A 24,949-nucleotide genomic window follows, 5' to 3' on the forward strand; every position below is an offset into this window, starting at 1 on the left:
CACACCAACTGCTCAAGTTTTTGTCAGTACTTAATTTTCCAAAATATTGATGTAGCATGCAGATTTTGGTTTATACTTTCATTTCTTGACTTTATTTGGGTCAAGGTCACTATTACTAAATATATATTTTCGTATTTTTCCTCATTGTTAATAGGTCATGTTTCAAGTAATGTTATTATGGAGCTTAGACATCTCAGTCATTGATTATATATTTTTCTTCAGTACTCAACATTTATTTAGAAATGCATAAACTGAATTGACATAAAATTTTTATTATTCATATAGCTATTCTAAATTGGTATTCATGTTTTCTTTATTGTTTTGCCACAGTCATCATGACGTATATGTGACAAATATCCCAGCATTTTTGATGGATGGTTTCCTGTTAATTCTTGCACATGTATAAATTATATATATATTTGTAAAAAAAAAAAAAAAAACCTTTCAATTTATAATTATTATCAAATGCATTAGGCAGAATTTAAAGCAAAAATAAAGTTGAAATATTCCTGTGATGAAATAAGGAATCTAATAATTATAGGAAAGAAAACCTTGATCACAACAATAATGAACAGCCTATATGGCATTAGTATGGGTCTCTCCTTATTGTGATTTAAACAGGATTATGAAGTCCATTATATAAATGTAGCATTGTGCATGAGCATAATTTCTTACTGTTGTTTCTTCCATGTCAAACTGTAGCTTTGATTGACTCTCACCAAAATTCTATGAAGGTTCAGTAAGGTTATTTTAATACAATTTATAGAGATTTGGTCAGGTCATTTGTATGAAGATTCATTCAGGTCATTTTATAAAGATTTTATATAAATTCAGTCATACAAGAAACGGTAATGTTTTACTAGATTTGTAAGTGAACCAATTACAAATGTACAGATGTAATTACAGGTAAAATGTGGATGCTAATGATATAGTATTAAATGAAAAACACATGTTTCTGTTTGCTGAAAGAATTTTTAGCCTTTAATATACTGAGATAATTATTCTGTAGGAATGAAAATTATGATTTTTACTCTTCTCTCATCGCCCACCCCCCAATTTTAACACTCCACCCTAATACCATCACTTCATAAATAAACTGTACAGAAAAAAAAGGAATATACTTTGTATTTAATTAGCAGCACAGAATCTTTCTTCTAGATTAGATAACTTATTATATGATTTCATCACCTTTAAATCCTTGGAATAATTTCATCATTACGATACAAATATACTTTCTAAGTGGAAAAGGAAAAAATATTAAATCATTAAAATAGGTTATCATTAAAGGTTATTTTGGCTATCTAAGATGTGGGTTGTTGCTGGAATTGTTAAAAACATGTTTTGTCTATGTTTTATACATTTAATATTATGTGATTAAGTTTATCAATGTATGTACCAGGGAACTATCGGGGATTCTGTGACCTTAAAGAATCAAATAAATTTAAACCAGATGCTAATTAACCCTTTATTTGCTAATTGAATATTTCCTGCTGACAAATTTTATTATGATTTAAACAACAAAAATACAAAACTTGAGGTCAGCCAACAATATAATTATAGTCAGATTATATTGTCAGACTATATGGAGGTGCAAGCTGGCCTGCCTGAGTCAGAGTATACTACATGGTAGTAAAATCTAATTACTTTAGGTTTCACCTGTGGTTATTAGGAAAATTATATCCTATAATATCCTATAATACAGTCTAATATTTAATTATCAGGATCTTCCTCAGTTCTAAGTTTCCTGGATTAAATAAACTTACCTGATTTCATCACCCTTAAACTATTGGAATTATATTATTATCATGATACTTAAAGTGTATGTTTAGTGGGGGAAAAAACCCAACAAATTATGATATTGAAGTTGATATAGGTAGATAATTATTATCATAAAGAAATAGATAATTTTAACTATCAAAGATAGGTTTGTAGTTAGGTTTTTTTCTTTTAAGTAAATGACTTTTGTGGGATACAATTTATAGTTGTATGAGGTTTTTCCTATGAAAAATTATTGGAAACTTTATACTTAGGTTTTAAATCATGAATATTTTATGTAAGGGTAGAACACCTGTCATGTAATTATGAATAATCCAGCACAATTGTCATCATGCTTCCTGTTAAATTATTTATATAGGCTGCTGGGAAACAACACAATTTTTTTGCAATAATTGAAACATGAAATTACACGAAATTATGAAAATAAGCAGCCTGCAACATTTAGCCAATTGTTGGACATGATCTTTAACATTCCTTTATGTGTCTCTTTATTTATGCAGTTTAAGCTTATTTAAGCCCCAAAACTGTAAACATTTAAACCAGACTCTAATATAGCCACCATGAATAATACAGCAGTTTGAAGTGGACAGCTTGAAATTCAAAATTTACCAGTGTTAAAGTTCAGATGGATAATTATGTCTATTAATTATGACATTAAACATAAATTTTCTCTGTTATTTCTGTAAATAAAAAAACTTTTGTCTTGGTTCCATTTTCTTTATTTTTCAAAGATTTTAATCAGGTTATTATAACCCAGTAATGACTTTAAAACATTGTACATCAATTACTCTGTACTATTAGTTAGATCGAGAAAAGAAAATCAAACTTTATACTTAAAGTCTAAAAAACTTCATGTATTAATGATTTCTTTGAAGTATAGAATGAAAAAAACAACAACAGTAATATAATATTTGGGAGTATTAATTGAATAAATGAAGATATATATTTCATCTGAAAACAGCTCTTTATTTCTGTCACAAAACAATTCATATTATTCTGATTGTTATAAAAGATTACAAGAGTACATAATGTGATTATAATTATGAAAAATGAATAAAATTTGTAAGATTCGTAACTTCTCTATTAATTTTAGTTAAGCATAATTAATTTTTAATGTTGAATTATATCCAAGGTGGAAATTATTCATGTATTATGTATAAAACAAAATGTTTACTATGTCAATGTGAAAAAGAGATTTAAAATCTCTCATGTTGGCAGTTATAGTTACATGTTACAATATATGGTGATTTTATGATTAAAGCATGTTTGTTTATGGTTTGATTTTTTATTTGTCTTCCATGGCATTTTAATATTAGATTTGTACCTGTAGACTATGTTAAGCACAACATAATAAGACAATTTTTAAATGTGTTTACATATAGAACAAGATATGACAGTGTTTTACATATAGAACAAGATATGATAGTGTTTACATATAGAACAAGATATGACAGTGTTTACATAGAGAACAAGATATGATAGTGTTTACATATAGAACAAGATATGACAGTGTTTTACATATAGAACAAGATATGATAGTGTTTACATATAGAACAATTTCTGATATGACAGTGTTTACATAGAGAACAAGATATGATAGTGTTTACATATAGAACAAGATATGACAGTGTTTAACATATAGAACAAGATATGACAGTGTTTTACATATAGAACAAGATATGACAGTGTTTTACATATAGAACAAGATATGACAGTGTTTACATATAGAACAAGATATGACAGTGTTTACATATAGAACAAGATATGATAGTGTTTACATATAGAACAAGATATGACAGTGTTTTACATATAGAACAAGATATGACAGTGTTTTACATATAGAACAAGATATGACAGTGTTTTACATATAGAACAAGATATGACAGTGTTTACATAATTAGAACAAGATATGACAGTGTTTTACATATAGAACAGTTATGATAGTGTTTACATATAGAACAAGATATGACAGTGTTTTACATATAGAACAAGATATGACAGTGTTTACATATAGAACAAGATATGATAGTATTTTGTACATAAACAACAATAATAATTTTATGTGTGAGTGATAAAATGAACCCTCAAAACTTCCTTGAATCTTAGGACAGCGTAGAGCATGATTTAACTTACTCTGTTAATGAGCAAATGAGAAAGTAAACAAAATGGTATCGTGAAAATAAAAAATAGTTTTATATGTCATATTTACGTGCATAATTTTGCAATGAGACATAAAGTAAACAAAATGAACAAACAGTGAATAAATGATGTTCTCTTTTTTTTGTCAGATTTGTTGAAATTTCAAAATAAAATGTCATAATCTTTAGAGGATGTAAGACACAATGTCACTTCATTTTCATGCAAAAATTTAAAGTCGTAAATTAAATATAGAAGCAGCAGTTTTAATTAGGAATAAATTAGAGAATATGAAAAGTCACACAGAATGGTTTGCTGACTGATTTATTTAAGAATAATATATAAAATAAGTATATTTTCTTTGCAGATTGTAAGCCAGTCTATGAGGAGTTGATCACATGACCAGAGCTGCTGACTTTATTTTGTACTAACAGTCTATATTCATATACATTTGATATTTGTGTGTTATACTTGTGTTCCCCAAAAGCGCGTAATGCAGCTTAAGTGATTTTAACAATAAAGAAAAAAAAACATGCAGCTTAAGTGATTTACAAAAAAGAAAATAAAAAAAACAATGTCAGAAAGTAGCGAGAAAATGTCTGACCATAGTGAAAGCGGAAGCGATAGTGGGAATAATAATGACATATGCCGCGATTTTCTGCGTAATGTATGCAGGCGTGGAAAGCGATGCAAATATCGTCATCCAGGTGAGCAAGAAACTAGTGAATTTAAGAAAATATCGGAATATACATTCTGTCACGATTTTCAAAATAATGGATGCCGACGAGCAAACTGTAAGTTCCTTCACTGTACACGTGAAGAAGAGGAACAAGCGAGGCAAACTGGTGATTTACCTTCACGTGTTATGCAGGCAGCTGCATTAGGAATTGGAGTTAATCATGCGGAAATGGTTGCAAAAGGTGGTGTACCTATATGTAAGGATAATTTGAAAGGTGATTGTCATCGTGGGGCAGGATGTAAATATCGTCACATATCAAGTGCTGAATATGAATTCTTGCAAAGGAAATCAGAGGGACGTAATGAACTGTACAGAAAGGAACACCCGATAGAAAGATATGAGTTTGAGCAGGATATTAAACGAAGGAGAATTGACCCGGATTATCCTTCCGATGGATTTAGAACATTTGAAAATCGTTACCCACCTCTGTCTCCAAATTCCAAACCATTAAGTTATCAGTTATTAGAAGATGAAAATTCAATGCTGCGTAAAAAAGTTGAAGAGTTAAAAAAGCAAGTGGCAGATTTGACTGCTACTAACGAGGTGCTCCTGGAACAAAATGCTAGATATCGTGTGAGTAAAAGTAACATAATACAGACTCTAAACGCTGCCGGTGTACAGGCGGCAATTCAGGCTTCGACTTTAAATCCTCTAAATACAAGCCTCGCGCAGCAAATTGCTCTAAATAGTGACTTAACTACCATTACTCAGCAGCAACAGCAGGCCTTGCAACAGCGAATGGTGCGTGAATTGACCGGGGGTCAGGCGCAGTGTAGTATAGCTGCTCCGCCCACGCTCAACACGGCCACCCTTTCTTTGAACCCGCCGTCAATTGTGCCAGTATCCTTACCACAGACCCTGTCTGGGCTTCAACCGTCCAATAATCAGAGCTTGGCGCAGAACATTGACATGAACGCATCACTGGTCTCATATCCCATTGTCTCACAGGCTATGAGAATGACCGCAAGCAGCTTGGCGCACTGACCAAATTTCCAAAATTTATATGTGAGTATTGTCTTTAGTTGTTTCATGTTTGTATCTGTCTACAAACCCATGTTTTGTCTTTTAAGAATATTTCTTTTACTATTGTAATTTGATTTATGATGCTAGTAAGTTTTAAGGTTTTATTTATAAGATTACCCACCCTAAGGTTATTACTTTAATGATTTAAATTCTCGTTGCAGTTTTGGTTAATTGTGCATTCTGTAATTTATATCTTGAGTAAGAAATTTTATGCTGACATAACACACATAGGAACAATTGATAATTATCTAATTTTAAAATGTACATGTATTTCTATTTTTGCTTTCTAAGCAAGCTGCTATATAAAGTCTTAAAACAAATCAATGGCTTCTTAGGAACTCGATTTTGTAAAACAGTATTTGTGTCTGTGGAAATAATTAGTAGTTGTAGTAGCTGTATAATCTTACATGTAATTAGCTTGATTTTTTTTTATAACTGATATTGTAGGCTTTGTAATTCTGCATTTTTTACAGAAATTCACAAAATGAAGTTAATTGTTGAAGACATATTAGGTTACTACAGAAAAGTTTATATAAAGAAATTTTAGGTTCCTCCCAGAATATATCCAGCAGATAATTATTGAGAATATAGTTTTTGAGATTCTTCTTTCATACTTCCATGCTGCAGTTATTCTGTCTTATCATTTCTTTGCACTCTCTATAAAAGTGAGAGCAAACTGTGACAGGATATGTCTGTGGTACAATTACATACCTAAGTTCCTTGTCCATTCAATAACTTGACAAGGAATATATGTAGGCTTAAGTTTATGCAACTTGATAGGGACATTGCCCATGGCCAGTAGGTAGCTCTTATTGATTTTAAGGTAAAAAGTCAAGGTCAATTAGAAGCTTAATGTCTGACCAAAAGCTAGACAATGTAAGTTTAGAGTCCTGAGATTTGGTGTGGACTACAATTCTAAGATTTGGTGTAGAGGTTGGTCATGACTAGATGATGACTCCCTTTGAGGTAAGGTGATTATGGTCTAGTTTTTCCAGTAATTAAGACAATGGTTTAAGCTTTGTGAAAGCAACATCAAAAAGCACTTGTTGCAGGTGTTGCCATTTATTCTTGTTGTCCTTAAACCCTTATACTTCTGAATTTCCTGAGTGAACTTCACAATCCAGCCTCCAGTTTTGAAATGACCATTATAAATTTTGGGGGGATATCTTGACGAAAATTTAACAATTGTTGGCCTTGAGTCTGTACAGAAGTATAGAGCCTTGTCGTACTGCATGGATGGCCAGTCACTTTGTACCAGCAGCAGAAAGAGGCTTATTTGACTCATGTGATTTACACATGTATTGTAAAAGCAGCTAACAGGTTTTGAACTGCAGTAAGAAAGTCTAAGAATCTAAGATTATACAAGATTAAAGGTAGATATGATTGAAAACAGGTGTTACATTATACACAATAGAACAGAACAGAAACATTACAATTTGTTTAATGCACACAAAGCCTTCTTTATCTTCAACAAAGAGAATAAAGAAGTAAATTGAGTTAGGTTTTATCTATTTTATGTGCCAAAAATTCTTTTAGTTTTGTCATTTGGACTGACATTCAATTATTGAAATTAGTCTTTATTTCTGACTGCATGATGAGAAAATACCATGTTTTAAAGAGGTATGTTAATGAATCTGTTGTAGCAGAAAATGTTTTATTTCCTAATTCATGTCTTAAGATATAATGTTTTGTTGGCTGATGCATAGCCTGAAGATATGATACTTTTTTGGCTACAATTTATTCATGGGTATAGTTTATACTTACTATTTGCTAAAGAATGAGCTATGAGAATTCGGAGCCAAATGAAATATGGTAATATAAGACAACAATGCATTCGCATGTACCATAGCATATTACTTCTTTTAATATAGCATTTTTAGGTATGTTTTTATCAAAATAACAGCTGCCCTTCAGTGTTCAAGGTCACAATCCTGTATGCTAAGTGACTGTAATAGTTATATGGGCACCACCTAAGTATGGGTTGATTAATAGTACACATGTGTAAAGGAACTCTCACAGTGACCACTAGAATGTTTTTAGTGATATTGACATTAAAAGAGTCACACAGATGGAATGGGTTTGAAATGTTTGGTTATACCAAAATTGTTTTGGTCACTTAATTAGGAACTGGTAAAATGGGTTTTAACTGTAAAAGCCAAATAGGGATAGCTGGAATGGGTTTTAAGTCACACCAACACATTAAGGTTAAACTGGGAATGATGGAAGGGGTGTTAGGGACACGCTAAATTATGTCAAACTTGGAATGCTAAAATGGGTTTTAAGTGACACCAACACTGTTCCAGTCACATGGAAACTGCTGGAATGGGTTTTAATTTTCCAGAATAAAAAGATATTTCTTTCACTACATCCTGAAAAAAACTGAATGTTTGCTTTCTGTACAAATAAATATTCATGTATACTGAAATATTTCTTTAAGTCTTGATCATTTTCTATGCAATTTACAACCTACCTTTAACAAAGGCTTCAAAATTATCATTAGATAGAGAATAATGTACCTAATCTGCTCTATAATAAGCTGTGAGTGGTTCATATGTTTCAGATTTTGTTAACATGGGCCAAATTATCATTTTCTTTTTAAAAAAACATTAACTGTAATTACTTTCATATGTCAGTTGCTTTGAATCTTAAAAGAAGACAATGTTTATATTAATTTTTTAAATATGAAAATAAAAGAAAACATTCTTTATAACTGAGCAGTCTAACCAGATTAGGAGAGATAAATATTTTTTATTTATTTAAGAGGTTGAATGGTGAAATGACTAATGGTTAAAGGTCAATGACTAATGGTGAAAGGTCAATGACTTATGGTTAATGGTCAATACCTTATGGTTAAAGGTCAACAACTAATGGTTAAAGATTAATGACTAATGGTTTAAAGGTCAATGACTAATGATTAAAAGTCAATGACTTATGGTTAAAGGTCAAAGACTAATGATTAAAGATCAAAGACTAATGGTTAAAGGTCAATGACGAATGGTTAAAGATCAATGACTAATGATTAAAGGCCAATGGCTAATGGTTAAAGGTCAATGACTAATGGCTAAAGGTCAATGACTAGGTCAATGACTAATGGTAAAGGTCAATTGCCAATGGTCAAAGGTCAAACACTAATGGTTAAAGCTCAATAACATATGGTTAAAGGTCAATGTCACTAATGGTTAAAGATCAGTGACTAATGGTTAAAGGTCAATGGCTAATGGTTAAAGATCAATTACTAATGGTTAAAGGTCAATAACTAATGGTTAAAGGTCAATGACTTATGATTAAAGGTCAAAGACTAATGGTTAAAGGTCAATGACTAATGGTTAAAGGTTAATGACTAATGGTTAAAGGTCAATGACTAATGGTTAAAGGTCAATGACTAATGATTAAAGGTCAATGACTTATGGTTAAAGGTCAATGACTAATGGTTAAAGGTCAATGACTAATGGTTAAAGGTCAATGATTAATGGTTAAAGGTTAATGACTAATGGTTAAAGGTCAATGACTAATGGTTAAAAGTCAATGTCTAATGGTTAAAGGTCAATGACTAATGGTTAAAGGTCTCTGGTTTTGAATCTGTTACCTTAAAGTGTTCATTTGATTACATTCAGGGAGTATATGATGATTTCATGTGAGAAATTTATAATACAGCTAGATTAAGAGATATTTGAATGTGAGCTCAAATATTTCCTAAATAATGCAAAGAAAGTTATATGGGGTCTTCCTTCACCACTAACGTTCAAATTCACAATTATAGGCTCTTTACATAGATTTGTTTTTATGTCATCATAATGATTAATGCAAGGAGCAGTAAGACTTGCATGTTGTCCTCAGACTAGAGCCAGATAACTCTGCATGTATATTCATTTAGTCTTATTTGACTCTTTATTCCATTATAGATGGCTTGTTTTAAACTCACATGCGTATGATGACAATGAAGCTACTTTCAAACTTGTTTTTGCTTCAGTTTGAACCATTGGTTAGAGTGTGAAATCAAAATTTGACAATTGATCTACGTTTGCATTGGAAAAACCATTTTTCTAGCAATGGACCCTTGGTGAGCAATCTAGGACCATCATGGCCCTCATGTTGTTATTTTAATTTGAATTCCTTCAGCACAACACCATATTTTAATATGAACACATTTATTGTTGAGATGCAGTATTCAGATGAGGGAATTAATTAAAAGCCAGGAAAAAGATTTGTATAAATGATAAGAAAATGCTGTCTCAATAACTTTTGTTTTATTTTACTGTTGTTGCTAATTAAAAGCATCTTGCAATGCTCGTTCATGATGTCTGACTTACTCGTGTTCTAATATATCTAATTTTATTATTGCCTGACTAAAAGTGTTTCACAATTTGCTTACAGCATGAAACCTGACGAGATAATTAGTAAGATCAGCTAGAAGGGGTTATAAAGAATTTATAGTAAATCAATGTTTTGCTGCAATATCACAACATGGGTAGTGAGATGATATCATGCCAGTTTGATGCCGTTCAAGTAAAGCTTCCAAACAACTTTCAACTTAGTTTCAAGTAATTTTATCAGGGTACTGACACTTTCTCATATCGCAATGACGTCATATTAACTGAAATTGGAGGTATTTGATGTGATATCCTACCTCTCATGGACTTTTACCCGTAGAGAGAGTTTCAGACTAACAGGATCAAGGTCATTTAGACTAAAAATAGATGTTTTAGTTCAATATGATCGTGAATGTTAAGGCTAAAAATAGATGTTTTAGACTAAAATGGTCTAAAAAGTAGATGTTTTAGATTAATATGGTAAAGGTCAGTAAGGCTAAAAATAGATGTTTTAGACTAAAATGGTCTAAAAAGTAGAATGTTTTAGATCAATATGGTCAAGGTCAGTAAGGCTAAAAATAGATTTTTCAGACCAATATGGTCAAGGTCATTAAGGCTATAAGTAGATTTTCCTTCTTTATGTTCCAGATACAGACTCCAGGAATAATATGAATTAAAACTGTACAAAAACCTTTTGTTATTATTATGATTGAAAGACTCCTATTTTATAACACAATAGCAAAAGAAACGTAACATGTAACTTTGTTAGGCATCAGACTATAAGTGTTCATTGCAACCCCTTAATAAATTGTACCTTATATCAACATGGTTATAAAAGGATTCTTTGCGTTGTAAAATAAACCATTTAAAGTTTTTATTATTATGTGCAAGGGTGTATTGTTTTAGACTGAAAATATTTAAATAGGCTATCCTGTGTTTATGCATTATATAAATCAAACATTATAACTCTTTGAATTTGTTTGTCATTTGAAATACAGCCATAAGCTTTCATTTATTAAAACAATGACTTATATAAATTGTCATTCATTGAAGTTTTTAGCGTTTGAATAATATATATATAACTTTTTGAAAAGAAAAAGGAAGTCGCCCAGAAAAATTCTATAGAGGCCTCAGAATTTACATTGTAGTCAAAAATAAGTCAGCTGTACAAAAGGGCGCAGTAATTTTTCAAGGCAACTTATAAAAAACCTGTCACTCTGCTTCATAAATGGACAGGATATGTCAATAAAATGCATTAGTTTATTTCCTGTAGTTTTCTATTTTTGTATCTGCCTTGTTGATTATTCATTTATACACAATTTTTATTTTATCTTATATCAATATTATCGGGTATCAAACAAATTAATATTTCATAAGCAACACGAGCATCATGTTATTAATGTAATGAAAATTTAAACTTTTAAAGCTTTTATATTGGATTGTAATTCATAATTTACCAGTGTCTGAACAGACAGGAAATAATTCAAAACAGTAGTCTGTGACCTGAATGTTCACAGTTTTGTAGCTTTCTAAGGCCTCAAAGTCAGGTAGTTTAATACCAGTCAGGAATTATAGAATTTTCTTATATGAAAAGGTTGAACTATTCAAAGAAACTTTTGTTCAGTCTGACCATGTTCAATACAGTTGGTAACTCAATTTTTGTTAAATTCCTTCATATTTCAAATAAAATGTTCCAAATTCAAAGCAGGGTAAATCCATGTCAATATAAAATCAAACATTAAAATCCACCAATCAATGGCTTCAGGAAGCGATGCAGTAGCTGAACTGTGCTCTGGTGAAATCAATGTGGCTTACTGATCTGGTCCCGAATGTAAACTAAAAAAAACCACCACCTACAGGAATCATGATGAAAGATAAATTTTGTTACATTGTTTGCAATTTTTCTATATATTTTTTTGTTGTATGTCAGCAAAATTAGAAAACATGACAAAATTTTTGCATTCAAATAATTATGTAAATTTATTTTAAATGTTACATAAAAATCCTCGGTTGTAAGACAGGTAATTTTTTTCCCTCTCATAAATTTTGACATATCCTGCCACATGATGGACACTTTTGCCACAAGAAAATTAATTTCACTGTCTTTACATGTAATTATATCCTTCAATCACATTCTTATTTTTTGCTGATAATTAAAATGATTATTTTTTTTTTCAAAGATTCTTACCAAAACAAGAAACAGAAACAAATGAGAGGGTTATGTCACTTCACTTAAATCGTAAGATTATATTCTGAATATAATTTAATAAATTTCCAAAATTTCTGTCATACATTTAAAACGAATAAAAGATTATTTATGTTTTATATTACTGATATTTGATTTTGACAATTAAAGGGAGAGTTTAATTCTACCAATCCAGGTGTTTGGTCGACTAAAATCATTTCCTATACACTTTGAGGTATTATTGCTTTGGAACTTTACATACTGATCTTGTTTGTCACCCACCCATTTCCAGGCAAGAGGGCATAACTCTGTGATGGATTTTAACAAAGTTGTGCCCCTTTTTTGACTGAGAATTTTGGTTAAGTGTTTCATACTGCCTAACTAATTATGCCCCCGCCATGTAATGGCTGGGGCATATAGTGTTACCCTGTTCCGTCCTTCCGTCATTCCGTCATTCCGTCCTTCCGTCATTCTGTCATTCCGTCATCATCAGTTTCAGTTCATTATCTTAGTAACGGTTGCACACATTCAACTCAAATTTGACATATGGATATGTCATGAGAAAATACAGGTCAAGTTCGAATTTGGTCATGGTTTGATGATTTTTGGCAGAGTTATGCCCCTTTTACTTTAAAATAATATGAAATTTTCAGTTTCCGTTCATTATCTCCCCAACGATACAACACATTCAACTCAAACTTGACGTATGGATATGTCATGAGAAAATACAGGTCAAGTTCAAATTTGGTCATGGTTCGATGATTTTTGGCAGAGTTATGCCCCTTTTACTTTGAAAATAATATGAAATTTTCAGTTTCCGTTCATTATCTCCCCAAAGGTACAACACATTCAACTCAAATTTGACATATGGATATGTCTTGAGAAAATACAGGTCAAGTTCAAATTTGGTCATGGTTCGATGATTTTTGGCAGAGTTATGCCCCTTTCACTTTGAAAATAATATGAAATTTTCAGTTTCCATTCATTATCTCCCCAACGGTACAACACATTCAACTCAAACTTGACATATGGATACATCAAAGGAATGCGCAGGTCAAGTTCAAATTTGGTCATGGTTCGATGATTTTTTACAGAGTTATGCCCCTTTTACTTTGAAAATAATATGAAATTTTCAGTTTCCATTCATTATCTCCCCAACGGTACAACACATTCAACTCAAACTTGACATATGGATACATCAAAAGAATGCGCAGGTCAAGTTCAAATTTGGTCGTGGTTCAATGATTTTTGGCAGAGTTATGCCCCTTTAACTTTGAAAATAATATGAAATTTTCAGTTTCTGTTTATTATCTCCCCAACAGTACAACACATTCAACTCAAATTAGACATATGGATATGTTTTTGGAATGCCCAGGCCAAGATCGAATTTGGTCATGGTTCAATGATTTTTGGCAGAGTAATGCCCCTTTTACTTTAAAAATAATATGAAATTTACAGTTTCTGTTCATTATCTACCCAACTGTGTTACATATTCAACTCAAATTTGACATATGGATATGTCAAAGGAATGGGCAGGTCAAGTTGGAATTTGGTCATGGTTCGATGATTTTTTTGGCAGAGTTATGTCCCTTTCACTTTGAAAATAATATAGATACATCTTAGGAATAAGCACTCATACTTTTGTGGAATGTTTGAATTTGGTCGTGTTTCAATGATTTTGGACAAACTTATCTTTCTTGAATGTTGGAAAAATTTTGAACTTTCAGTTTCAGCACTCATACTTTTGTGAAAATGTATGTAGCCATTATTTTGGCTACAAATATGAAATATGCTATTTTCAAAAGGTTAAGACTGAATAATTTCAGTGCTTTGAACATTGTATGAAAATGGTTTGTGTTAACATTGAAAAGTTTTAAGGGCTTTGAACTGCAAATGAAAAAAATAATTTGTGCAAACAAATTTGGAACTAAATATTATAACATCTGAAATTTTGGCTGCATGCGGGGGCATCCGTGGCATGATGACACATTTCTAGTTTTCTATACCCTTGAGATATTGACCATTTTCCCATCTTCAAGGCAAGCTACTCATAATAATAGTCAAATCAGTGTCTTACTCATAGACTTGCTTTAAAATTTAACTTGGAATTGTACCATACATATATATACAATGTATTCAAAATGTATTAAAGGTAATGATATATTTCATATAGGCCACAATAAATTTAACTAAGTTTCTACATAAACAATAAAATTGTACATTCTTGTGCCCCCACGTTAGTGGCGGGCATTTAGATTTACCCTTGTCCGTCCGTCCGTCTGTCCTTCCGAGCCAACATTTAATTATTATGAGCTTCATTCCGTAGTTAAATAAAGAACATAAACTCATAAAATTCAAATTAAGAGCTATTTTTTTGTTTTTATGAGCTTATTTTGCTTATGGACGTTGGTCCAGGTGGTGTTTATGAGCTCATTAAATTTGCCTAATAAACATCAAATTTTGTTATGTCCGTCCGTCTGTTCACTTTTGTGTCACACGTAACTCAAAAAGTATTTGACCTAGAGTCATGAAACTTTACAGGAATGTTGATCAGCATGTGTAGTTGTGCACCTGGGTATTTTCTTCTGGATATTTTTAATATTTTCAGAGTTATTGCCCTTGACTTAGTTAAATTTTGCAATTTTCAACTTTTGTTGCATGTAACTCAAAAAGTATTTGACCTAGAGTCATGAAACTTAACAGGAATGTTGATCAGCATGTGCAGTTGTGCACCTGGGTATTTTCGTGTGGATTTATTCAGTATTTTTAGAGTTATTGCCCTTGACTTAGTAAAAATTTGCAATTTTCAACTTGTGTCGCATGTAACTCAAAAAGTATTTGACCTAGAGTCATGAAACTTTACAGGAATGTTGATCAGCATGTGTAGTTGTGCACCTGGGTATTTTGGTCTGGATTTATTTAGTATTTTTAGAGTTATTGCACTTGATTTAGTAAAACTTTGCAATTTTCAACTTGTGTCGCATGTAACTCAAAAAGTATTTGACCTAGAGTCATGAAACTTTACAGGAATGTTGATCAGCATGTGTAGTTGTGCACCTGGGTATTTTCGTCTGGATTTATTTAGTATTTTTAGAGTTATTGCCCTTGACTTAGTAAAGTTTGCAATTTTCAACTTGTGTTGCATGTAACTCAAAAAAGATTTGACATAGAGTCATGAAACTTTACAAGAATGTTTAAAATGTATTAAAAGTAATGATATAATTTACTGAATAAACAGAATAAATTTAACTAAGTTTCTATTAATAAACAATAAAATTGTACATTTTTTGTCGAAATTTACACATTGAAATTGTAATTTTTTTCTGTAATTAATCATTGTAATAGTATCATAATCTTAATATGGTTATGTACAAAACAAACAATAAAATAAGTGTGATTTTCTCTGACTAAATAAGTAAAGATTTATGTTTGGGCTTTTAAAGCAGAAAAAAGAATGCTGTTACATGATATATCTAGCAACCTAAGAAGAATTTTATGACACCCCACCCATGACAGAGTGCTTCTGAAGGATTAAGCATCTCTTTAATTTCCCCCTAGGCGGTCTTTGACTGTGTAGGCTGGCATGTGCCACAAATGAAGTGTATTGTGGGTAATAAATGGTTAAAAGGTCCAAAACAAGAGCAAAAAATAAATGTTTTACTTCTTTAGGATCAGACAGGAGTCATAAATTTGGGAACCTGATCTGTTTAGTATGTGATTTGATATGTTTTTACCCTTGTTAGATAAATGTATTATATGAGACTGTAAGATGGTTACCAAATAGAATTACACAAAGCCCTATACTTAAATCCTTAACAAATCTGTTGTTTTTTCACCATAGCTATAATTTTGAACACAATTAAAAGCTATCTAGCTGTCTCATACAAAAAAAGAAATATGCTGTAATCATGTAATAAAAAAATTGAAAGATATAAAATCATATAAAGTAAAATGAGAGAACTTCCCTTTCTTTGTTTAAATTATTTAACTTCTGTTTTGCAAATAACAATCTCGAATGACATTTTGTTATATGCAATTATCTTGTGGGGGGAACTATTGGGTGTTTTGTAAGACATATTAATATGTAGAAATCCTCTTGAGTTTGTGAGATTATGTTTGAATACTTTATGAATATTACCAGGAAATATGTCTTATTTGTTTTAATATAAATCATACAACAAGGGTGTATAAGCTTCTTACTTTATTGATTCAGGCCACAAAGATGTTGGATATTATAACTTGTGATGTGTGCTATACATGTCCAACACATGTATTTTTAGCTCGACTTTTCTATGAAAAGGGGAGCTATCCTACTCGCCCCGGCGTCGGCGTCGGCGTTAGCGTTGGCGTCACACCTTGGTTAAGTTTTTCGTACCACCCCACTTTATTTCAGAAGTATTACAAGTATGGCTTTGAAACTTACCATACTTGTTCACCATCATAACCTCCATCTACAGACAAGAGTACATAACTCTGTCAAGGTTTTTGACAGAATTATGGCCCTTTTTTGACTTAGAAAGTGTATTGAGCTTGGTTAAGTTTTTTGTACCACCTCACTTTATTTCAAAACCATTGGAGGTATTGCTTTGAAACTGACCATACTTGTTTACCATCACGACCTTCATCAACAGACAAGAGGACATAACTCTGTCAAGGTTTTTGACAGAATTATGCCCCTTTTTGACTTAGAAAATACATTGAATATGGGTAAAATCCACTTATTGCCTTAACCCTTTGAGATATTGCTTTGAAACTTTTAATGCTATTTCACATCATTACCCCCATCTGTACGCAAGAGAAGGTAACTCTGTCAAGGATTTGTTTTAAAAATTAAGGCCTTTTATCGACTTAGAATCTTGGTTAAGTTTTTAGTACCAGTCCACTTTTTGACTGAACTGTTTGAGATATTAATTTGAAAGTTGGAATACTTGTTTACAATCATGATTCCCAAACATGTCCAGGAGAAGGTAATTCTGTCAAAGATTTTATTTGAATTATGGCCCTTAACTGTCAATGTTTTGTATTATAGGCAAGCACTAAAAAACTTAAAAAATCTAAAAAAATTCATTCCTATCCACTTGTTCACTTTACCATAAATTATGTCATATAAACATTGCTGTAATATTCAAGGGTATCAAACAACTAGTTCACTTTAAAAATACAGAGATTCTTGTATTGCCTTTTACTGCAAAAACTTTTTTTATTGGCAAGCAATAAAAAAGTCGAGCGCGCTGTCTTACGGACAGCTCTTGTTATATATACTTTATCCATATTTCTCTTGCTGATTTTCTGCCTTGACCTTATAATCCCTTGGTTGACAGTATTTCAATACCAAGCTTGAGGAGGCATCTGTATGTTTTTGTTTAAAGGCACATAATGCCTTGTAGACAAACAGATTTTTCCTTCTTTAGAAAAAATATGTCATATGAGTTTTATAACATATCAAAACTGGTGTAAGAGTAATTGCTCGATGCTTATTACCAGAAAAATAGAGCTTAATGACGTGAAATTATTTGTCATAAAAGTAGTAAAATGTAAACAAAGTATTATAATCTAGTAGAAGCAAAAGATTGTTCAGGTAATTTGCAAAAGAGTAATCACTAAAGTAATTCGGACACTTAAATTAAGAAATTAAGAATGATGTTTTTGAAAAACAAAAATAAAGGCATTTCTGGGGCATCATGGGCCGTTAACTATATATAATTCATTCTTAAATGTATCATTTAAAGACAGAGGGGTTTCAAAATAAAATCAAATAAAAAAAAACAACAACAAAAACAAAATTAAATTCCCAATACATTGAAGTGTACATATATAATGTATTAAATCAACAATTTGTCACCTTAGTGCATTAAAGTGTTGACTCCTATTGAATTTAATTGGAGTTAAGTCATTACTGCACTGGGAAGATGACAAATTATAGTCACAGAAAACAGTCATAAAAAAATCAATATTTCACACCTTAAAATGTCTGGTTACTTAATATTTCAGTAAAATTCCAAATGTCAGTAACTATGTAGCTACACAATTAAGAGCATCTTGGGAATGATTTTCTCTGATTGAACCTGTATTATGTTTCTATTTATAGTAACTTTACAATTGTATAAGGAGGTTTTATACTGCAGCAAATAAGTTTTTTCAATATTTCAAAGATAAAAAAAAATTGAAAGTGTTGTATTCAATTAACCTAGCACATTGGTCATGTCCTTGACTAAAGACTGGAGGACTTCATAGATGTTAAACCTAAGTGTTACCTCGTCCAGTTTAGGTTTGCAGCATTGAAAACAGTATATACAAATATGGATTTGATATGGGTATTTCAGAGTTTGAAAATGAAAGTGAAGCTTATTGATGCATTTGATATGAATTTTTGGACAAGAAAGTGAAACAAGGCTGTATCGATAAGATTGAATCAAATAATGATTTTATTGGCACAGCATATGGTGCAAATCATTATATTTGATACAGGCATTGCTGCATCATTGCTAACTACGATTGGAACTGTAACTTATATAATGAAAAGCTAAGATTCTAATGACATTTTTTTGAAGGTTTTGTCAGGCATGTTTAGCAATTTAAGTTAGAATATACAGAATTCATCAAATGTATATTATTTTGACTAATTGTGATAAAAGTGCAAGAGCAAAAACAGTTGAGCAATTTAACTACAAAGTAATACAATGTGTAGGTGTCAGACCATTTGATGGCTGGAATAATTTGAATATAGAACCTTATATTGTCAAGTGTATTGTGAGGATATCTACAGAATGTCAATATACACTTAAATATAGCAATATTTAAATATGTAGTAATGAGACTTTACCATGAACGATTCTAAGAACAGTCTTTTATGATATAACTCAACTATTTCTGTTTCTATTCATATTGAATAGCTTAAGGTTTGAATAATGAATAGCATGTTATGAATATTGCCATTAAATGCTTTTAAGAGGCTTTTATTTAGAAATTGTGTCACAAGAGTCTGTAAATAATGATTAAAGCTCCTTGACATATTTTATTCAAATGGGAGGAACAAAGAGAACAAAAACCATATGAAAGAAGAATGCTTCAAAAAGAGATTCCTTCATCTAAGCTTTATGCCAAATTTATACCAAGTAAACAAAGGGAAACCTCAAATAAGCTATTAGAGAATACACACAAAACCCATTCCAGCCAGCTTACAATGCTGTATACAGCTTCAAAGCCTTTTCAACAAACTAAGAATTAAAGTCAATCAAACTTAACTCAGATTTAAACTTGAAATAGGATTAACAATAAATAAATCAATATCTGACAATAAAGGTGCATATAAACTTAATATTAAAAGACCAATAAATGAACTTTTGTGTACAATTTAAGAAATATTTAGCTACACTTTAAGAACAATAAATGACATGTGTACAATTAAAACTAAACTAGGTTTTAACTAAACTTTAAATACCAACAAAGTACCAAAACAATCTAAACTTAAAAGAGAAATGAATTGACTAAAAATAAGGAAAGTACTAAAAGACCATTTAATGAACTAACTAACTGAAGCAAACTTTAGTTAAAGAACAAGAAACTAAACTTAAAAGTCACTGATGAATTAACAATTTGTGATAGTAAATTAATGTAATACTATGTCTAATAAACATAAAATGTGCAGTCAAACCTAAATAATTTTTGTTAACTAAAATACATTTTTAACTGATACACTGACTGACATACCTCAGTTATATATTGACTGAAGTGATGTATATGTATTGTATTTTATATTGCCTTAGTTATCATACAAATGATGATCATAAAATTAAACTGTATACTGTACATATGGCATCCATGATTTAAGTTGAAGTAAAACTTCTAGAATATGATGTTTTATGATTCCCTCATGACAACAAATTATTCTTATAATTATGAGAAAACAAATTGAAAACTGAGACTGATTATTTTTACATCCTCTCTTTGTCTGCCAGATATTTGTATCCAATTACAAGAAACATCTCAAATTTATAGTGTTTCCTTATTGTATACTTTACATTTTGTTCATGTCCATTGTTCACTATATATTCAGCTTTTATAATGGGAAAATAGGGAGAACTGTTTCTTGTTCTTAAAGACATAAAACCATGAACATCTTGACTTGTACAAGATATATTTCACAACAAATCATTATTTATTACTGATATAATGATATTTTATTACTGATTTATGAATGGATACTCTTGTTTAAACATTTTCACTACTTAATTTGAATAATATAAACTTCCCGTTGTCCTGGTGTTGTGGATTAATTGGAAGTGGTCATTGTTGTTTTAAATTTATTTACTCTAATATTTCTTAAACCAGAATGAAACTTAAAATTTATATGAATGGTTACAAGCAAGCTCAGATGACGAAAATTCTACAATTCCATTGAATTATGACACAAGTTATGCCCCTTTAAGGCTTAGAAAATGTTCTGATATAACCATTAATACTTAAATGTTTCTGAAACTAGAACAGATATTCACTTGAAATTTGAAATATATTTAAAGAATTACAAGCAAGCTTATCAGAACCATTAAATGCTTATAATTTATATAGATCCCATCATATAGATGGGGGTAGAGGCTTTAATTCTCAGATGTTCCGCTAACAAGGTCACATGGCTTGCAGAACTCATGCCACTCTTAAATCACTTTGCTGCACCTCTAAATTTGGTCTGTCAGTATGTCTGATGACAATATATGATTTGACAATATATATTTATACTATTAGCTGTACAATTTGTCTTTTTTTCACCAGAGAAAATTTCTTTTTATGTTTATGTATTCGGGGTTTGTGCCATTAAAGTTATTCCCTTAACCGGGTGACCTTTCCAAGTCATCTTCTGTCAAGAACATTGGTGGGGGTATGAATCGCATTCAGTGAGTGAGTTCTAGTTGTTGTTGTTGTAGTTGTTATAAGCCTCTGATGATTATCCACTGTGCTGTATTAAAATAGTGTGAACTATTACAAGGGAAGCAACCTGGTCTTTTAAAACTTGTTGGAATTATTTTCAAGGTTGGCATGAAAGTAAAGTTGCTAGCATTTATAAAGCTACAAGTTGCTAGAATGTTGTTGCTATGAAATGACTTAATGTTGCTGTTATGAAATGACTATAATGTTGCATATACATGTATAGTAAAATATGTTGTCAGGATGGGTAGATGTTAGCCTTTCTGGCTTGTCTCTGACCATACTAAGGGGACATTGGTACAAGTCATTTTAACTAAACACTTAAAAACGAAAATTTTTATCTGAATTTGGCTAGATTGAAAATAGCTTCTTTTTTTCTTTCTGTCAAGTCAAAGATTGCATTATCAAGATTCTGTTGTGAAAAATTGAGAAGGGAACATTGTCAGATTTACTTCATAGATAATAGGAAGTTCTTGCCTTATAATTCCCTAATGTAATATAATACTTTATTTAGAACAGAGATATAAACATTACATTAGAGAAAATCAGACATTTTTTTTTCTTTCTTGTATTAAGGAAGAATATGTTTTCTTTTACTTCTCAAACATACAATGTTTATATTGATCAGTATACCATTGTATTTGATATCCGGAAACTTATGCTTTATTTACATATAAAAGTATATGAATTTTAATTTGATTGTATGTAATGGTAATCAATTTATTTTGCATATTATTTTTGAATTGTAGTCAAAATTATGTTATATCTTTGTATTTTATGCACCCCCAAAAAGAGGAGCAGAGCATAATTGAACCGTGTCATGACAAAACCAACATAGTGCGTTTGCGACCAGCATGGATCCAGACCAGCCTGCGCATCTGTGCAGTCTGATCAGGATCTATGCTGTTCGCTTACAGACCCTATAACAAGTAAAGAAACTGATAGCGAACAGCATGGATCCTGATCAGACTGCGCGGATGCGCAGGCTGGTCTGGATCCATGCTGGTCGCAAACCCATTATGTTGGTTTTGTCATGACGCGGCTCAATTATAGTCAGTATAATATTTGTGTTTCTGGGCTATAAGAGACATGTAACTGTAAACAGATTAAAAGAACATAGTGAGATCCATTCTGTGACAATTTAATGACCCTTTTCAATAGAAGAAAATAAGAAAAGGATTAGACAGACCATTGGGTTTCATTCCTTTGTATATATATATATCCATCCATCTGTGCCCTGCTTTAGGGAGGGATTCATCTTTGAAAACCCCACATTTGCCAAGTTCCTGATAACATCTTTTTCAAACCAGGTGTTCTCAAATATGTTCCTTTAATGTATCTGTCATGTGATTCTTATCTATAAAATATAATAAATAAATAAAAAGAAAGGAATGTGCGATGTTCTAACCATGAAGTAATAAATAAATTCTAAATCATATTTGTATATAGGAAAACCTCTATCATATATTTTGGTTATTGTAAATTGTATATAATCTTGGCAAAACCATGTAAACAATCTTAAGTAAACAAATTAAAGTGCTATTTGATTAATTATATAGTATATTCTATAACACTTACCTGTTTTGCACCTGGTACATAATTTTTAGGAATACCTTCCGTATTAATCGTATTAATCGTTATAATATCTTTCTTAATTTTTTCATGAGAATTCAGATTAAAATTTTTATCAGTTCTTTATAGGAATATATTAGAATTTGTTGCTGTGTCACATTTCCATTGTATATCAAAGATTGGGAAGAACAGGTCAATTGTTATATAAAATTTGGCTAATTTTCTTATCAACTATCAAATGATCATTGTTTAATTGAGATCAATATTTTAACTAGGTTTTCCAAAAAAGAAAATTATAATTGATCTTAGGGCATAATTATGTTTCATTGGTTCTTTTAGTCTTGGATTTTTCCAAATTCAAAATTTTATAATTTCATGATTGTCGAATGTGTAATTCTGCTAGTCAGGGGGGGGGGGGGATGGGGATGGAAGACCTAAGCTTGCACTTTCCAGTACCATCCATGAATAGGCTCAATAAAACTGACCCTGCAACATTTTCAACTTTGCAATTTTGGAAGTTCTTTGATGATTCTATTTCTCTCTATTTCAAACAGCATTTTTCTCTCTGTTTCAAGCAGCATTGTTACTTTTATATATTTGCTGCAAGTTACTGTATTGTCTATTATCTACAAGATTATAGAAAACTGATTTTTTATTGCATGTAAAGATTTCAGAGATTTTCCTGGAATTGTCAGTCTACAAGAAATGAATGTTCTTAAATTCTAACTTAGTTGCCTCCCAGTCTGTTTCATCTAGTTGTAAGAACAGTTCATCAAAACTTTGATGATCACAAATTACTGCCTACATATACTATTGAAATTGTATTGTAGAGTTTTATTAGCCACTACATCGTTTTAACAGATAGGAACAGAATTTTTTTTTTCAAAAAGAGAGAGAATCATTATCAGTGATTACCCATTTCACAGTTTCTAGAAAATTGGTTCTTTGTAATTTTGAATGTTGGAAAATTACTTTTCCTTAACATGTCTATAATGTCACTATCTATTTTTCAATGTTCTCTATATTTTATTTTTGTTCTCAGCTTATTAATATCATGTTTAAAGCTGCACGTTGCAAGTTGTGAAAACAATTTAGTTTTTTGAAAATATCAAACTAGAGTTTCAGAAAGGTGCTGAATATTCAAACTTTACATTGTTAATACAAACTAAGACTGAATATTCATATACTTGTAATTTTTTAACATTTCATCTTTTTAAACAGACAAAACCATTCACATTTTTTTAGGAAAAATGTCAAAATATGACCATGATCATCTGACACGGATGTTCTGGCTCAGATCTTGGTCTGCAGTGGTCACACAGAAAAAATCTGTGGTTGCCAGGTGTCTTAAGGTTAAACATCTTTTCGAACAGCAAACTCACATATAAAACCAAATAAAATATTATAATGGTTTTTGAGCATTATCATATCATGTTAGTAATGGTTGGCTGTTCTGGTAATTTGTTATGTTTTAGTTGGCAATAATGTACATTTATGTTGTCCTGGAAATTTGTTATACTGTATTTGGCAATAATGTACATTTATGTTGTCCTGGTAATTTGTTATGTTTTAGTTGGCAATAATGTACATTTATGTTGTCCTGGTAATTTTTTATGTTTAAGTTGGCAATAATGTACTTTTATGTTGTTCGGGTAATTTGTTATGTTTAAGTTGGCAATAATGTACATTTATGCTGTTCTGGTAATTTGTTATGTTTAAGTTGGCAATAATGTACATTTATGCTGTTCTGGTAATTTGTTTTGTTTTAGATGGCAACAATGTACATTTGTGCTGTTTCTGTAATTTGTTATGTTTTAGTTGGCAATAATGTACATTTGTGCTGTTCTGGTAATTTGTTATGTTTAAGTTGGCAATAATGTACATTTATGCTGTTCTGGTAATTTGTTATGTTTTAGTTGGCAATAATGTACATTTATGCTGTTCTGGTAATTTGTTATGTTTTAGTTGGCAATAATGTACATTTGTGCTGTTCTGGTAATTTGTTATGTTTTAGTTGGCAATAATGTACATTTGTGCTGTTCTGGTAATTTGTTATGTTTTAGTTGGCAATAATGTACATTTGTGTTGTTCTGGTAATTTGTTATGTTTTAGTTGGCAATAATGTACATTTATGCTGTTCTGGTAATTTGTTTTGTTTTAGATGGCAACAATGTACATTTGTGCTGTTCTGGTAATTTGTAATGTTTTAGTTGGCAATAATGTACATTTGTATTGTTCTGGTAATTTGTTATGTTTTAGTTGGCAATAATGTACATTTGTCTTGGT

The 24,949-nt window shown here is 30.9% G+C and overlaps 1 protein-coding gene across 8 annotated transcripts in view; it reads left to right on the forward strand.

Annotated features, from left to right (window-relative positions):
• The window catches only part of LOC132749031 (zinc finger CCCH domain-containing protein 10-like), a 219,062-nt gene that overhangs the window by 190,537 nt on the left and 3,576 nt on the right, over positions 1-24,949 (forward strand). For all 8 annotated transcript variants that reach the window (XM_060738713.1, XM_060738727.1, XM_060738706.1 and 5 more), the window contains one exon: positions 4,280-5,656. In XM_060738713.1, coding sequence (XP_060594696.1) covers positions 4,487-5,635 — 1,149 coding nt within the window. In that variant the 5' untranslated portion in view covers positions 4,280-4,486 and the 3' untranslated portion in view covers positions 5,636-5,656. The remainder of the gene's footprint in view (positions 1-4,279; positions 5,657-24,949) is intronic.

The sequence above is a fragment of the Ruditapes philippinarum genome, unplaced genomic scaffold, assembly GCF_026571515.1.
Source record: "Ruditapes philippinarum isolate M1 unplaced genomic scaffold, ASM2657151v2 ctg1384_1_1_1_1, whole genome shotgun sequence".
Lineage (NCBI taxonomy): Eukaryota > Metazoa > Mollusca > Bivalvia > Venerida > Veneridae > Ruditapes > Ruditapes philippinarum.